The sequence below is a fragment of the Impatiens glandulifera genome, chromosome 8, assembly GCF_907164915.1.
Source record: "Impatiens glandulifera chromosome 8, dImpGla2.1, whole genome shotgun sequence".
Classification (NCBI taxonomy): Eukaryota; Viridiplantae; Streptophyta; class Magnoliopsida; order Ericales; family Balsaminaceae; genus Impatiens; species Impatiens glandulifera.
This window is the reverse complement of record NC_061869.1, coordinates 6954512-6973750: the sequence shown is the minus strand read 5'-3', so window position 1 is coordinate 6973750 and position 19239 is coordinate 6954512. Positions and strand designations below refer to the sequence as shown.

Genomic DNA, 19239 nt, shown 5'->3' with positions numbered 1-19239 from the left:
CAGTTTTAAGGCATGAAGAAGAATTATTAATGCCTAATGGTGTTTGTTTACATGGTGTTTATAGGGATAATTATATTACATTTTTGGTTTACATAATTATCTTGTCTTCATTCATGGTAATATGAATTGTTTCAACATAACTCTTATAGGCATTATACACAACTTAGGCTTGATTCTGCATGTTTTCAACATAACTCTTATATGCATTATACACAACTGATACAAGCAAATAGTTAATAAATTTTGGTAAATTAAAACAAATGACAGTTGAACTGTTTCACCTGTAATGTTTAATCTTTTGATAAATGCTCAATCTAGAGGCTCGATGAAACCATGCCATCCATATCTGAAAAATAAGACAATTATCTGTTTTACGTTTGTCTATGAATTTAGACACAAACATTTAACCTTATTGTCTTCTAGAAGCTTGGATGTGAAAAAACGTTTATCAGCATGCTAGATGTTCTTTGGCATGCTAGAGGGGGACAAAGTCTACTGTAGATAACACGTCCTAGTTAGTACAAGCTAAGCAGGTAAGTAGAAGTTGTTCTCTAGTTGGAAGAACACACATTCCAGCATAAGCTGTAGTTCTTACGGTCCATGTGGCCATGTATGATAAGGTGCACAAACATCTGCATAAGCTGTTGATGTTGCATCTTTTAGCGAACAAAATCTAGAACAAGAAAACTAAATCATTCCTAGGGTTTCAGAAATGATTAAAATACATTAATTAATCAATCAATCACAAACATACTCTGTTGATAAGAAATTCTGGAAGATTGTTCTTATCGAATCAATCCCCTGTCTAACCCTACATAAATTGCGTGAATTACTTCCCGCTGTTCTTAATTACTGTATCATTTCTCACATCAATATCCAGCATACTACTCAATGTCTCATATCGTTTTCCAGGTTCAACAAGATTATGTACTTGCATTATTGATGATTTTACATTATAATTATCATACAATTATCGTCTTCTAACTATTACGGAATGGATGAACCTAATTTTAACCTTAGAGAAACGTATTCAAGTTCGGCAAATCTGAAAGCCATGCCTAGGCATCCGAATAAGACGGAGATTAAAGAACATGCATCACAAAACATACTAACCAGAGCAACCGCAACGCTTTCTCCCTTCTCGGTTTTCTTCTCAGTTTCGATGCCTTGATCAGAACGACTCTTACTTGCCCTAAAATGGCGATATACAAATTAGTCAAAAAGAAAGACTCGTTAGAGGCTAGAAATTACCTTTAGAGATTGTCACGAGCCAAGCTCTTACTTGCCCTAAAATGGCGATACCAACAACGGCGACAATGCAATACCTAAAATGGTGATACAAACAATGACGATTGAGAAATGGAGTTTCTATTTAGAGTTTATCTGGTGTTTAGACAAAGAAATGGAGTTCATCTCTCCCGCGTAGTAGAGAGACATAAATGACAAAGTAAAAGAAGAAAAAATGCACTACTCTTTAGATTTTCTATCTTCTTTTAGACGACTCACATATTATTTAATTTATAAATTAAATTTATTATATATTAAATTTATTATATTATTTGATTTTAATTTATATTATTTATAAATTAATTATATATAATTTATTAAATTAATTAGAGTTAACTCTTTATATAAAAAATAGTTAAAATAATTATATTTAATATGTTTTATTATTTTTATGAGATTATTATCGGTTTGTTTTCTATAAAGATTTTCTACGGTTTTCTACGTAACTTGTTACGACTCTGAGTTTCTACGGAATCTGCGACGGCGGTGAGTTTCTACGGAATCTGCGACGGCTATTAGTTTCTACGGAATCTGCGATGGCTATGAGTTTCTACGGAATTTGCGACGGCTATGAGTTTCTACGGAATCTGCGACGATTCTATTTTTCTACTGCATTTGCGACGACGATAGCTCAATATTATAATGAAATAAATTAAAATAATGCTCAATATTATTTATTATTATTTAATTTTAATTATTCCTTAGAGTATATATAATACTTCATCTAAATGGAAACTTTAATTTTGTTTTAATGTTTGATAAATATATATTTTTTATTATTAACACAAAAGTTACTTTTTAAAATCCACTAATATAAAAAAAATAAGGTCTAACAATTTGAAACAATATAGAACCTGGTAGGTTCTTTTCTCATCTACTTTTCGAGGAATTTTTCGTATAGCAGATTTTTTAAACTATTTTTTCGACTAACTAAAATTATTTTGACGCTCAATAATTTTAGTTGTAAATTTAATCTAAAATATACTATGAGAATATTTATGAATTTTGTGACGGAATTTAACCTTTTATTTTAGCGACATTGATTGATCATAGGTAAAATATCTTTGTTTTTTACGACAAAGTTTTCTTCATTCAATAATATTTGCGACGGTTCATATTTTTCGTCGATTACACCATCGAAATATTCGTCGCATATTTCCGACGTTAATTAAATGTCGGTAATTGTGCGTCGCTATTTAGGCGTTTTTTTGTAGTGCGTCGATATGGGATGATCCAGTGGACATCGAAACAATTGCTTTGCATGAGCTAGGACACATCCTTGGTCTTGGCCACAGTATGGTTAGAGATGCCGTAATGTGGAAATATGATGACAAGGGCTTGCACAAAAGATACTTGCATGCTGATGACATTGCCGGAATTAGGGCATTGTATGCTTGATGCTTCACATTAAATCTATTTGGGATTTTATTTGAATAAAATAATTTGTTTTCATCAATCAATAAATAAAAGTGAAGATATCAATTTTAAGCATGAAGTTGAACAAATATGCAAATTTATTCATTTATTAAAATTCCATTTTTATATATGAACTTAGCTAAATGTGTCAATTTTATTCAAATGTGACGTAATCTCTAACGGAGATACAATCTTACAATGTTTTTCTTGCGACCTCATATTCACATGTTTTTTTAACTTAGAATTATATCATGTTCAACTAGTCATATGAAAAAATAACCCTTGTCCTACCCGTAACCTCCATCCCCTTTTCATCTCCCCAGACTATTGATTTTTTGTAATATTACAAATTTTAGATTTTAAAACATTAAAAAGAAAAAATAAATAAAGTTGTAGATATCACACTACTAAATGTTTATGGATTATCACAATGTCAATATTAATAGTCTAGATTTTGAAATGCATGGGTCAGTTTGGGCTTCTAGAATATGGAGTTAGAAATAGTTATTGGATTTAAATTTAATGTAAAAAAATAAAATCCAAAAAAAGTTAAAGAAGATTTGAACTTAATGTAATTTGTTTATAAAATTATACATTTAAAAATAAATCAGAGTAATATATATATATATATATATATATATATATATATATATATATATATTTTTTTACGAATGAGTACCAAATTATTATAATTTTTACACGATTACGATACAGTTTTGTATTTTTATTCCGCTTAAACTCGTTACAACAATTATTTATTTGTTCCGTTAACCAATGAATCACTTGGTTTGAAAAAAAATAAGAGATTCTTCAAAATAAAAGTCAGACTAGTTAATATTTTTCAGAATTTCTGTTACAACAGTTAAAAAGACTTTAAAAGTTTATTATTGATCTCTTATAAAAACATTTAGCAATCTTAAATTAAATTATAAACAATATATATATATATATATATATATATATATAATTTATTTATTTTTAACTGTAAAAATATGACATTATCTTTAATTTTTAATTTTTTTTAATATAATTCATTGATTTTATATAATTATTAAAAAAATAATAAAACTTTACTTTTATATACTTGTTTTTTTCAAAATTTTCTCGTTATTATTTTATGCCCGCCTTAATTTTTCTTTCAAGTCTACCCCAGTTCGAAATCCTGGGCTTGTCTCTGATTCATTCACACTTTTAATTTTTTTTTATTTTTCTAATTGTGTCCCTTTATTTTATTTATTATGTTGTTTACGTAGAAGAAAAAAAAATTCTTATTAAATTGTTGTAATATTGCAAATTTTAGATTTTAAAACATTAAAAAGAAGAAAAGTGAATGTTGTTGACTTATAGTAGATATCAAACACTAAATGTTGATGGATTATTACTATATCAATATTAATAGTGGCTTTTGAAATGCATGTTAAACTGTATTTTTTTTAAACGATTTAGTGTCATATTTTAAAAAAAACAAAAAAATGTTAAACTTGGATATATAGTATATGGAATCTGAAATAGTTATTAGATTTAAACTTAATGTAAAACAATCCAAAAAAGTTTAAAGGATTTGAAACTAATATAAAAGATTTTTTTTAAAATATATACTTCAAAATAATTAAAACCATGGTAATATATATAATGTGATCATCTATAGACAAAGGCGTGCTCAGAAGAGTCTTGAATATTGATGACATTCACGGAATTTTCTAATTATATTTCTAATCTACTTGGGATTTTATTAGTGCAAAATAATTTATTTGCCATCAATGAATTATTTTTAAATACATATATTTGTTGAAAATTTAAACTAATTCATAAATTTCATTAATCAATTGAAATGAGAATTTTGGTAAAAAAATCAAATGAAATTCAAAAAAAACATAAAATTCAAACGTGAATTAAAGTGAAATTTGATCCAAATAATTAAATTATTATAATTAATTTGTTAATGATGTAATTAACATTTAATGACTTGAAGAACAATTATCAAATTAAATATATGTTTAATTTTGTTAATTGTCATTGTAACCTTCATGATATTATTGCTATCAATTTATTAGCAATTTAGAAAATCATGTAACGTGTATTTTCTATCGAAAAGAAAATAAAAAGGGCAATGAAGAGGCAATCAAGGTCAGCCGTTGGATCAAAGATTAATGGTTGATTTAATTTTTATGAAAGTTTAACTTTTCAACAATATAAAACCTCTCATCTCTAATCTCAAACACTACATTATCTTATATTTTTTCTCACACTAGAATTCCAAAAGTCTTCTTCTTGTTTTGTGAGTGTTCTTCGAGTTCTTTGTTCGATATTTTTGTTAAAACCCGGTGATAGTTCAGGTACGCTGATCAAGTTCTACGAGTAGTGATTTTGGTGCAGAATCATTACAGGATTCGTTGTACCCTAGGAGACAGTCATTTACGATAAGCTCCAGCACAAACGGGAGACGATGGAACTATACGTTTTAAGGGAAATGTGCTAAACACATGCATCGAATCAACAATTTATTCGGTGATATAATTCTTCATATATTTTATTTATTTCATTTATTTGTAACATCATTTTATATATATTTCTGTAATTTATTTCAAGACAATATTTTTAACAATATTAGCATTGTTTATAATAAATAAATTAGAATATTAGCAATGTAGTTCAAAATTTAAATAATAATAATTTTTGGATTATTATTTAAAAAAAATAACATGAACTTGTTTAAAAAAAATAGATTTTTTTTAACCGAAAAAGACACTCAACATTGCATTCATAGACAATGAACATAAATTCTTTTCAGAAAAAAACTAAGATTTTTAACTGAAAAAGTGCTAAACATAGCGTTCATAGGCACTAACATGACCGAACACCTTTTCCACACGTAATCAAGACCTATTCCCAAATAATTTATAAAATCATCTTTCCTAATTTCTGAAGAAGCACATTAGGTGATGACTCTTATGAGTCGAAATAATTCTAAACTAATTATCTTCAAAATGAGCTCATGTGTGTTCATTTCTTGGACAATCGATTAATTTGACATTCTTGGAAATAAATTTGAATCATCATATATTACATTTTTTTAATTCCTCATTTCACCTGGGATTCGATAGGAAGATATGTAACGAGACTAACATATACTTGAATCGATTTCTCAACATTGACGAATTTTGATGCGTAAAAATGATAAAACCATTATTATCTTCCAAGTTTGTTAAACATTTCATGGCTCCAAAATAAGTTTCACTAGCCTCAATAGTGTGTTTGATTAACTCCTAGGGAACCGACATATGGTGGCTTACTCATTTCTAACCTATGTGATGTGAAACTACTTGTTTTGTAGAGACCAACCAGGGAGAGGCCAAAATTATTTTGGGGAACTGACATATGGTGGCTTACTCATTTCTAACCTAGCTATGTGATGTGAAACTACTTGTTTTGTAGAGACCAACCAGGGAGAGGCCAAAATTATTTTGAAAGTCACATTTCTTGGAGCCCAATAAATGTTTCACAAACTTAAAAGATATTAATGTCTTATCATTAAAAGAAGATGCTTGGACAACTAGAAACAGGGTCAAGGTCAAGGCCAAGACAAACAAATGAATACAAATTTTGACCACATTCTTGTATGTTTTTTGATTTGTAACTTAGTTCTTGATTTTTGTTTCACCTATTTTTTCTTGAATTTTATACTATTTTCAGATCAAGAGATTGTCTTAATCTTATGCATAAAATTTACTTGACCTAATATTACAACTTTTACTATTTTAATGATTCTAAAATTATTAAAACCTACTAAATTTTACAATAAATAAAAATCTATATTAAAATCATGTTAAATAATAATATATTATTAGATTATGCTTAAACTATTCTAATTTTAAAAAAATTTAGAGGGTACCTTTACGATTTACTGATCATGTAGCGCTAATGAGAGGAGCAGCCGATCTGGAAATCGTCGGAGAGAAAACCTGGAAATTGCCAAGGAAGAAAGAGAGGAAGAAAGTTAGGGCATAAATAAATTTATTTTGCCGAGGGCACCCGATAAAGCCATCGGTAAAATCATAAAATGAATATTGCCGAGATCTCAATAGGAATTGCTCTCGGTACTAAGAAATATTTATGAGAGCAGATGAATACTCTCGGTAACAATCAAATTATCACCAAATGTGGAAGAAAGCTTTCAGCGAAAATAATGTTACCGAGAGCGATAGAATGCTCTCGGATAATTACGCTCTTGATAATTACATTTTTTTACTAGTGTTTTTTTATTGTTTCATGAACTTCTAAAAAAAGGAAGAAGATAATATTAGAACTAGACAAACGGGAAGTATTACAAAAAAAAAAAAAAAAAATACAAATTCACAATATTTAAGATTAATTGTGCTAAACTAAAAACTATGTTCCTCAACTAATAAGATTTTAGTTAAGAAAATAATTTAAGTACAAATTTGTAACAATTCACAAAATTTTTGAAAAAAATAATTTAAACAACAAAATAGTTAAAAAAAAGTGTAACAATAAAATAAAAACACAAACAAATATAAATTAATTTATATCCCTTTCAAAAATTCGAAACTAAATACAAAACTATTTTTTTTTTTAAATTGTTAATGATAGTATGAATTATTGAATCTAAGGGTATGATAGATAATTATATAATATAACAAAAATATTAAATATTTATTAAAATTTATGGTTTTTTATTGAGTAAATAAAATTTTTATTTATAGATAATATTTGTAGTTTATAGTTTTTTTTAGGGGAAACGACTTAGCGTCATTTCATTAAAAATTCCCAAATACGGGAAAAAAACCACGAGTTTAAGAGATCAATCTAGACAGACCTAGAATGATTTTGAAGTCGTATCATTCTAAATAAAACCAAAAACGTAAATGAACTATCTGATTACAATATTTCCGTTTCTAATTATTTTAGTAAACGGTAAATTCCAATTCATGCTGATATTCCAATTATGCTTCATACTTGGGAACTTTTCTCCACGTTCCCGCAAGTGCGCCACTATCCGAGACAATGTCTCTCCATAATTCTTCAACATTTTTGCGAGTTCTGCATAGACTCTCGCATTACGTTTCTGTCAAATGTAAACTACTGCTCCAAAGTCGTACTTTAATACGTTTGTTGCGAATCTATTTCCTTTGATTTTGAGTAGTGTTGCTTCTTTGATTTCTTTCCATTCTTTCGGAAAACTGATCAACTCCAAGATTTTATAGAGTCTGTCCCAAAGCTCCGAAACAATATATCAGCTCCCGAATAAGTGATCTATGGTTCCTTCATTTCCTCTACATAAAAGACAGCTCGCGTCCGGGATGCTCATATATTTGCTGATACGATCACGGGTGTTGAGTCTTTTCCAGGAAGCAATCCATAAGATGAACTAGTGTCGATGAATGATCTTGGTTGACCATACGAGAGAAACCCATTCTACTTTCTGCGCTTTTTCTTAGAGTACATTCCATATTTTCTTTGAGACAAGTTTCTCATTGTCTTCTGCATTCCATTCATGAACATCAGGTTTGTCTCGGAGTTGTATGTTACTGATGTGATCTAGTATTATCTGTCCTTCGGTATTTTTTCTCAAAAGCGAGTCCTAGACCCCGTCTATTACGTCTCTGATTTTTGCCACTACGCAGTCCCTTCTGATACGTGTATTTTTGAACTCCTCTTTGTGAATGATTGACTGGTTTTTAAACTAGGGATCATGCCAGAACAGAGTGCCTTTCCCATCCCCTAGCTGAATGTCGTAAAGATCTGCAATATCACTTCTCAATTTAAGAATTTTCTTTACTGACCAGCTCATTACTTTAGGGGTGGCCAAAAAATCTGATCCAAAAGATCCGATCCGTTGATCCGACCAATCCGATCCGAAAAAATCCGTATCCGATGGATCGGATTCGAATATCGATCCGATCCGATATTTTTACCGAATTTTCGAATCGGATACGGATCGGGCAAAAAAATCGGATACCCGAAACCGATCCGATGATATTTAAAATTTATTAAATAAATAAATTTAAAAACAAAATATTATAAAATAATTAAATATCTCTCTCTCTACCTTTATTTTTCTTTTTCTTTTCCTTTCTCTATCTGTTTACAAACCCATATCAAACGGGTTTCTCATTAGACATTTCAGATCTGTTTCTTCATCTTCACATTTTCCAAACGGTTTCTCAAATCGTCATTAGACGTTGCTGGAGTTGGAGCTTGGAGGCTTGAAGCTGCTGCGATAACTTGTAAGAATATGTTTTCCATTTCTGCTGCAGTAACTTGCAAATTTGTTTTCCATTTCTGCTGCTTCTTCCATTTCTAGATCTGTTTTTCAGTTCCTACTTCGTAGTGTTTAAGTATTTGTTTTTCAGTATTTATTTAAGTATATGTTTTCCAGTTCCTAGTGTTTAAGTATATATTTTCCATTTCTGCTGCTGTAACTTGCAGATCTTAATAGTATTCAAGATCTACAAACATGAGTGAGAAATCTATGTCTGAGAGAAATGAAACACCTATTTCTACAAGTCAAAAATCACTAAAGCATCCTACGTCTAGTGATGTTTCTTATTCTAGTTCTATCTGTGATAATAAGAGAAAAAGTTCTATTTGGTGGTCTCATTTTGATAAAACTTGAAGAAGGTTTAATGTTTTAATTGATTAATATGTTTTTAAATTTACTAATACTGATATTTAAAAATTGTTCATTGTTGATTTTCGTAGGAATGAAAGATTTAACTACAGAGCAACCAAGCTTTATAATTGATGATGAGAGTTATGACTTAAGTCTATCATACCAGAACTAGAAAAATGTCAAGGTACATCATCTTGTAATGTTTGATTGAATAAATCGTTGAGGTAAAATATGTGATGTAATGTTTGATTGAATAAATCGTTGAGGTAAAATATGTGAAGTTATTGTGACATTGTGCTTTTTTTTTATAGAATAAGCTCATAAATTTTGGGACTCACTGAAGAAGAAGCCACTAAAGTAGATGGAACTTCCTACAAGGTTGCAGCATACAAGTATTATAAAATGTTGAGTCACTTGGGTGGACCAATGTCTTTTTGTTTTAAAAAAATATTGATTTTATTTTGGTATTTGAATTATATTTTTGATATGTATTGTACTTATGAGTTGAATTTTGAGATTCTTAATGAACAATTTCAATTTTCTAGCATATGAAAAAAATCGGATCAGCGGGTATTCGGCTAGCTGATCCGATCCGATCCGGTGTTTTCGGATCGGATAGTGATCGGATACAGATCGCAATTTTTGAAAAAAAAAAGAGTTGGATATCCGATCCGAAATACCGGATCCGATCCGATCCGTAGGTTTGGCCACCCCTACATACCTTCATTGATTTTACACGTCCAGATACTGGTTTCCTATTTCATAAATCGCGTGTGTACCCATTTGATCCATAATGATTCCTGGTTGCGTTTCAATGACCACATATGCTTGAAGGTTAGAGCCTTGTTCCACTCGACGTAGTTCTTCAGACCAATGCCTCTGTCCTCTTTTATCTTACAGAGAGTAGTCCATTTGATTTTCTTTCCCCCTCTCCCTCTATTGCCTAACATGAAGTTCCTCATTAGCGTGTCTAGCTCCTTCATTACCTTCTTCGGAATGACCATCTGTTGCGCCCAATATCCAATTATGCCTATGACTACGGTTTTGATAAGCTCGATCCTCCCTGCATCAGAAAATTTCTACGCCGCCCAGCCAGATATTGTGTTTTTTACCTTTTCAATCAGCGGTTTAAAGTGTGAGATCTCGATCTGTTTCGCGGTTAACGGAATTCCCAAGTACCTTACGGGAAAGTTGCCTTCCACAATGCCCGTGATGTTGAATATGTCATGCTTTGTTTTGTCCTTCACTCATCCATAAAATGTCACACTTTTGCTTTCATTAATAGTTAGACCTGTAACCTTAAAAAAAATATTAGTGCAGCCCTAATAGTTTTAATGGAATCGACGTCTGTGTGCTCTAGAATGAATAAATCATCAGCAAAGCATATATGGGTTACCTCCTTTATCTCATAGAAATGGTGAAAGATGTATAGACGATTTTTTGGAACATCGCGAAGATTCTCTCAAAATCGCCATGATAGCTACTAAAAGGTAAGAAGAGAGGGGGTCCTCTTGCCTTACCCCATTTTCACCCTTGAAGTAGCCTCCGTAGACTATATTGACGCTAACAACAAAATATAATGAAGAAACGCATTGCATAATCCAATGAATTAAAATCATAGGAAAAACATAAACAACTAGAAAATCCCGAATGACTTCGATCTATTGAATCCGGCTGATCAATCCAGCTGCTAAATTGTATGTATATAAAAAATATTATAAACAGGCTAGGGTGGGTTAAGTCCACCTCATGCCCTAGCTCTATCCGTCCCTGCTGGGTGTCGAGACCTAAGTCTTAACCCAATAGATTGTAGATTTAAGTAATGAAAGATTTATATATATGCATGTGGGTGTTGTGACCTAACCTAATATGTGGTATATATGGTTCCGAATTTGAGGAATAAAGAAGTTACATGTTCACGTGAGTGTGAATTTGAGAAAATTGTGGTTCGAATTTAAGCGACAATCGCATTTTATCTCGTGGAGACATAATACAATATTTCATCATCTTCTCCTAACTCATTAAAAGTCAAACATATATCAATAAACATTAAATCCAAAATAAAAAAAAATATGTATAACAAATTTCTCATAATTTTTTATGAGTCAAATATCACACAATCTAGTTAAGTACTACAAATATAAAATTATTTGGTAATCAACCTTCTATTACTAACTGATATACAAGTCAACCTTTTATTACAAATGCAGTAAGTGCAAAATATGATTCATTTGTTTAAAAATATTTTTTCTATTTAAAAAAAAAAAATTATAATTTCTTAACAAACAATGACGGATCTTTGTACAAGGCTATCTGGGCTACAGCATGGGATCATAAAATATTTTGTATATATAGTGCAATAACGACGAAAAATATTGTCGTTTTTTTTATAGTTTTTCGTCGCTAAAAATAAAATAGCCACAGTAAATTAGGTTTTTGTTAAGTTTTTTGCTTGATATATTATTATCATTCTAGATATATTTCAAATTCTATCTCTCCCTTGTTTACAAATTCCTTAAAACTTTCACTTATATATATAATAATATTTAATACTAGGTTATCGGATCTTAGCATCACAAAGCGATCCATTTTTTTTTTGAGTAACTGAATCAGGTAGTTGGACCCATCCTTGAAATTTGGAGTGAGGATTTAAAAAATATAAGATTAAAAATGATATATAAATAATGAACTTACAACATATAACAAATATATATAAATATATATATGCAACACTATAAAAATAATAATGATATATATACATGAAATAATATAATTTATTATAATTTTTAACTACATAGCCAAATTAAATATAATGTTATCAACCAATTACAAATAATTTATAGTTTTATATAAAAGCCTCAAACTATTTATTAAAAAAATATTTATGTATATTTGCTACTTTTTTAGTATTTGAATTAGACAAAAATTTGTTTAACATTTTTCACATTAAAAGTTTAAAAGAATTTAGTTAGATTTTTTATACTCATTCTCTCTTAATAATAATAATAATAATAATAAGTATTCAATTCAATAATTAGTTAGATTAAATATAACTTTGGGTTTAATTGATTTTGAGATTAAATTATTCTTAGAACATTTGGATTAAGAGTTAAAACCACTATAGGTAAACATTATTTATAATCAACAAATGAATTCCCATCCCATCTATTTCAAATTTAAAATGTTTGAACTTGAGAAATGTTAGTTTTAATTGAGGTAATAGTAATGATAATACTACATTATGTTACTATTTTTTTAAAATAAACCATTGTAAGAAAATACAATAATAATTATTACCAAATGTGAAGCAGTTCACACCAAGTCCCATCTACGCAATATTTTAAAGTTAAAAGACAACAAAGTGAGATATCACTTAAAACAATTTGATCACTTCTAAATTCTGAAGTTCAGAATTTAATTTGAATCATAAAATTAATTTTAAAATATTAATTATGTTATGGCAGGATGCGAGGGATGACAAAAACAATAAAAAAAACTAAATTTAATGTCTTCGTCAAGATAAAAATTTACCACGTTCACTAAAAAAGGGAACATTATTGAGGAGAACATAGATTACATCATGATTATATAAGATTATAACACGGGTTTTATAATACTCTGTCCCCCGAAATCCTAACATATACCGAACTAGAACTGGAAATGAATATCTCAAAGAAAAAACTTAAGATTTCTAAAGTGTTCATATTTGCACATTTAAATAGGCATTATCTAGGTTAACACTAATATCTTGTCTAAAAGCCTCCAAGATATTTTAACAATATTTTCCTAGTTGTACAACTATAACAAAAGATTATATTTTTTTCGTGTTAATCTTATTTTCTCAAATCAAGGTTATACACCAAAAAAATTCAAGCCCATTCAACAAATATCCACATTGACTTGAATTCTCTCAAATGTCTCACATGCATTAGTCGATGCCCATATATTATATCTCATCTCTTTTTATCTAAAGTTGTCAAGATAAATTAGTCAATGCAAGATGACCTAGATACATTAGACAATGTTGGATGACCCAAATGCATTAGTCAATGAGGGATGATCCATATGCATTAATTAATGTCGGATGTTCATATACATTAGTCAATGTCGAATGCAAAGATGCATTATTCAATGCCGAATGACTCAAACACATCACTCAATTCCAGATGACCTAGATACATTAAATGTTAGATGACCCATATGCATTAGTCAAAGAGGGATGAACCATATGCATTAATCAATGTCGAATGACCCATATACATTAGTCAATGTCGAATGGCCCAGATATATTATTCAATGCTAAATGACCCAAATACATCACTCAATTCCAGGTGACCTAGATGCATTAAATGTTGGATAACCTAGATGCATTACTCAATGTCGGATGACCCATATGCATTACTCAATGTCGGATGACCCAAATGCATTATTCAATGTCGGATGACCCAAATGTATTACTCCATTCTAGAGATGACCCATATACATTACTCATTTTTAGAGAAGATTTAAATGCATTACTCATGTTGATTGACTTAGATACATTAATCAATCTTGGATGGCCCCGATGTATTAGTTAATGTCAAATGACCCAAATGTATTAATATATGACAGATGACTCAAATACATTAGTTAATGTCGAATGACCTAGATGCATTACTAAATTTTTGATTACCTAGATGCATTAATCAATGTTGGATGATCTCAATGCATTACTCAATGCTAAAGATAGACCCTTATGTATTACTTAATCTTAAAGATGGTCTAAATGTATTACTCAATATCGAATGTCCCAAATACATTAGTCAATGCTAAATGGACCAAATACATTTGTTAATGTCGAATGGTCCAGATGCGTTAATTAGTTAATGACAGATGACCCATATGCAATAATCAATGCTAGATGACACTTATGCATTACTCAATGCCTAATTTCTCAGATGCATTACTAAATGTTGGATGACTCAAATACATTAATCAAGGTCGGATGACTCAAATACATTAATCAAGGTTAGAAGACCCAAATGCATTAGCCATTTAATTGTTGTATGTTTTTAGCCAATTTTTTTTTTCAAATACATTGTGCATGAGTAGTTTAAGTCATATGACAATATAATACAAATAAAATAAAACCAATAAAATGATAAAGGTAAAAAAAATGCAAAACAAAACTTTTGCGAAAACATATTGTTCAGTTAGTAGTTTGCTCATGGTTTCGTGTATCATTAAATCTTGATAATTAATGCATGACAAAAACATAATAATGAAAAAAATATTAATTTAATTGTGTTATATTTTTATTACTATAATATAATATGAATGAAATCTATATAGGATGGAAATCAGCTATATTTCTTGTTAGATTTTGAAAGGAAAAGAATTTTTAAAAGGTTATTTTGGTATGGGATTTTAACCTAATTGAAATTAGAATTATGATTTAGTTATATGATTTATTTTTTTAATGACTTAAAATAAAAATTAAGGGAGAGAAATAATTAAGGTAAAGAGATAAATTTTAAAAATAAATTATATAGGAGAGAATACTTTGACTTTCATATTTTTTTTTATTAAAAAAATGTAATTATTTGTAATTTTTTATTTAAATTGTGATTTTAACGGAAATGAAATTGGTTAAGTAAAGTGTTATCCCGGGACATAGATTTTTTTGGGGGGAAAACGACTTAGCGTCATTTCATTAAAAATTCTCAAAAACGGGAAAAAAATCCACGAGTTTAAGAGATCATTCTAAACAAATCTAGAATGATTTTGAAGTCGTAACATTCTAATTAAAAGGTAAAAAGATAAAAATGTAAATGAATTATCTGATTACAATGCTTTCAATTCTAGTGAGTTCAAAAAACGGTAAATTCCAATTCCTACAGATATTCCAGTTCTGCTCCGTGCTTGGAATTCTTCTCCACGTTCCCGCGAGGGCGCTGCAGTCCGATACAATATCTTTCCATAACTCTTCAATGCTCTTGCGGGTTCAGCCATATATCGTTACATTTCATTCTTTCCAAATGTTATACACCACTGCTCCAAAGCCGCACTTGAACACGCTTGTTCAAATCTATTTCCCTTGGCTTTGAGTAGTGCCACTTCTTTGATTTCATTCCATTCGCTGAGAAAACTGATCAGCGCCAAACTTTTATATAATCTGTCCCAAAGCTCCGAAACAATACAGTAACTCCCGAATAGGTGATCTATGGTTTCTTAATTTCCTCTACATAGAACAATAGCTCGCGGACGAGATGCTTATATACTTGCTGATACGATCACGAGTGTTGAGTCTTTCCTAGAAGGCGAGCCATAGGATGAACTGGTGTCGAGGGATAATCTTCGTTGACCATACAAGAGTAGCCCATTCTACTTTCTATGTTTTTTCCCGGGTTACCTCCCATATTTTCTTCGATACCAGCTTCCCATTGTCCTCAGCTTTTCATTCATGAATATTCGGTCTGTCGTGTAGTTGTATGTTACTTATATGATCAAGTATCATCTGTCCTTTTGGTTTTCTTCTCAGGAGTGAGTCCCAATTTCCGTCTTTAATGTCAAATGTCGTGTCAAATTTGTGTTTTCTTTATACATGCCAGCAGTCTCTTTGTCCAATTATAATATTATCTTATTATTTAAAAAAATTAATAGAGTTTTTTTTTTTATTATAAAATTGAGTAGCTTTTAATAATTTTAGAATCATTAAAATAGTAAAACTTATAATATTAGATCAAGTAAATTTTATAAATAAAATTAAGACAATATTTTGATCTAAAAATGTGTATAAAATGCACAAACAAGTGTAAAACCAAAATCAAGAACTCACTAAAAAAAAATTAAATAACAAACATTAATATAGTCAAAACATGTATTTTATTGCTGAAATAGTAAAAGATGTAATATTAGGTAGAGTGGATTTTATTAATAAGATTAAGACAATCTTTTAATCTAATAAATTTGTATAAAATACAGAATAAGGTTTGAAGCGCAAATCAAGAACTCGGCAAAAAAATCAAATAACAACCATGAATATTAACAAAACATGTATTCTATTGGTAGTCTTTGTTTTAGCCTTGTTTCAAGTTGTTCAAGCATCATCTTTTAATGATAAAACATTACCATCTTTCAAGTTTGTGAAACATTTGTTGAACTCCAAAAAAGTTGACAAAGTTAAAGGACTTGTTGAAGTGAGAAATTATCTTTTCAAATATGGTTATTACAGTCCCTCCAAGGTTGTTCCCGGAACGAGTTGTTTCACATGTCTTGATTACAATGTTTTTGATCAAGTCTTGGGAAAAGAAATTAAGAAATTTCAACTATTTTTTCATCTCAATGTTTCGGGAATTTTAGATGAGAAAACAATGTCACTAATGGTGAAACCTCGGTCCAGCAACCCGGATTTGGTTAATCAAACTCTCATTAAGCTGCACTGGGTGAAATTAGTTCACAACTCTTTTAAAAGTGGTTCGTATTACGTGCTTGGAGATACAACGTGGACCACAACTAACCTAACATGGGCTTTAGAACCCGGAATACGATCAGATGCTATTAAACCCATTAAGTGTGCGTTTCAAAGTTGGGAAAATGCCACAAAGTTCAAATTTGAAAAAATTGATAACTATACCAAAGCCAATGTGAAAATAAGTTTCACTCCTATAGATCAATTACGTGAATTCCTAGAGTACCCAAAATCTGTCGCTCTCTCATCTTATCCGCCTGATGGATTGCTCCATTTCAGGGCAGACGTTCCTTGGGTAAACGGAGCACAACGTGGGAAAATGGACATTGAAACAGTTGCTGTGCATGAGTTAGGACACATTCTTGGTCTTGAACATAGTGATGTTCCTTCTGCCGTAATGTACCCAACTACAAAATGGGGAGTTATCAAAAGAAACTTACATGAAGATGACATTGCCGGAATTAAGGAAATGTACAACTTTCCTTAGTTTTAGATGGGATTTTATTCTGGAAATACTTTATTTTGCATCAATAAATAAATAAATTATATATTTCTTCAAATTATTTATTAGTATTGTTTTATAATAAATATATTATAATTTGATCATAATTAACCAGTAATGTAGTTGAAAATTGAAAAATTGATGAATTTTATATATTATTTTAAAAAATAAATAAAACACTTTTTATGTAAAACTAGTTAGAAATTGATCAAATTACTCCAAAAGCGGTGTCATTCACGCTTTCACCACATTAGTAGGTAGGTAGACTAGAGGTTCTTGCGGGTCTTTGTGCATAAAGAATAGATTAAAAAAATCCCTCACGGGTTTTAAGCATTAAGAAAAGAAAAACATAAAAACATAAATTTATATATTTATATATATATATAATAACTGGTGTACACTGAGGCTGAGAAAAATTACCGATATTATAGATGTATGAAAACTACAGTATCGTAATATATTGAAAATATTGATTTTTAAGGTATACCGAAAAAAGAAAAGGTACCGTAATATATCGAAAATATTGATTTTTAAGGTATCCCGAAAAAAAGAAAGGTATGGTACCTATACCAAAATTATTGGTACGGTAAATGTAAGATTTTTAAAATTTTGGTATATCTAGTTATATCGAAATAATATTTATAAATTAAAAAATATATAAAAGTTATAAGGAAATAATTAAATAAATTTAATTATAGAAATATAATTTTTTTGAATAATATTAAAATATAATTATACTGAAATATTATTCAATTCGGTAAGATATTTATTTTTTAAGTTAATATGTTTTTAGATATCAAGGTATAATATCGATACCGTACCAAACTTAAGGTATACCAAAATTAAGGTAAGGTACGTAAGGTATGAATTTTTTTTATACCAAAATTAAGGTATACCAAAATAAAGGGATAAAAGTATGAATTTTTTATATATCAAAAATTTCGGTAAGATATAGATAAAACATTAAGGTATACCGTACAAACCTACCTTTAGGTACACCACTCTTACTCTTAGTTCATAATCATCCATATCATTAGATAATATTTTTTCGTAATTTATTTATATTCATTATTTTATCTATGCTAATATTAATTTAATATATATATATATATATATATATATATATTACTCTCATAATTTCACTTTTCTTAATTATTTTTTTTTCATCCTAAATAATAGACTTGGACGACTAAAATTTATTAATTAAAAGAGTTATTAATTAATCTATAAATCAATAATTATTAATTTATATATTAATTAATATTTTATTAATTTATAGTAAAATACTTAGTTTACAAAAAATTTTAAGCTTCTATTTAATTATTGTATACAATGCATGTACTGTATATCAAATGAATGACCCAATTTGAAAAAAAATTTCAATTTCCCACTTTATTATGCTTTTTGTTTTCAATGTATCACTTTTCGGTAAGGGGGCATGACTGTGAGTGTCAGGTTAGTTCTCCTACATTTAAAAAAACAAAAATAATAATAAAAATTGATGTAATTTTTATGAAAACTTTATTACAAATATTATATTTTAAAACAATATAAAGAAGAAAAGTGAGTTGTAAAAAATATTACAAGCATAGATGTTGAATGAATTAAAACAATAACAATAATGAATTTTGGATTGCATGTGTAAATTAGACATGAGGATTTTTTTTTTTTTGATAAAATATGGTTATTAATTCATTAATAGTTTATTATGCAATGGATGTTTTGGTTCAAACAAATATTATTCAAAAATAAAAGTTGACTAGCTAGTTATATTATTTTTATAATTTATTTGTTACAATATTAGTTGATGAGCATAATATCAATAAAAGACTTTGGTGAATTGGATAATGGGTCACCTACCTACAAAACTTATAGCAAGATAGTATTTTATCATGTATTCTGTTTATCCTGATATCAATATTTAACATTTCATGCCAACAATGTGAATTT

General features: G+C 29.1%; 1 protein-coding gene and 1 pseudogene across 1 annotated transcript; one reads left to right on the top strand and one right to left on the bottom strand.

Annotated features, from left to right (window-relative positions):
• Positions 1–511: 511 nt before the first annotated feature.
• On the bottom strand, positions 512–10341 carry LOC124912843 (annotated as a pseudogene).
• Positions 10342–16698: 6357 nt separating this feature from the next.
• Positions 16699–17274, top strand: LOC124912842 (metalloendoproteinase 1-like). The gene has a single exon (XM_047453484.1). It carries the CDS (start codon positions 16699–16701, stop codon positions 17272–17274), a length of 576 nt encoding a protein of 191 aa, XP_047309440.1.
• The last annotated feature ends 1965 nt before the right edge of the window (positions 17275–19239 follow it).

Bases quoted from the DNA above. Each gene is read 5' to 3' on its own strand.
- LOC124912842 (XM_047453484.1), top strand. From the start codon at position 16,699: ATGGTGAAACCTCGGTCCAGCAACCCGGATTTGGTTAATCAAACTCTC.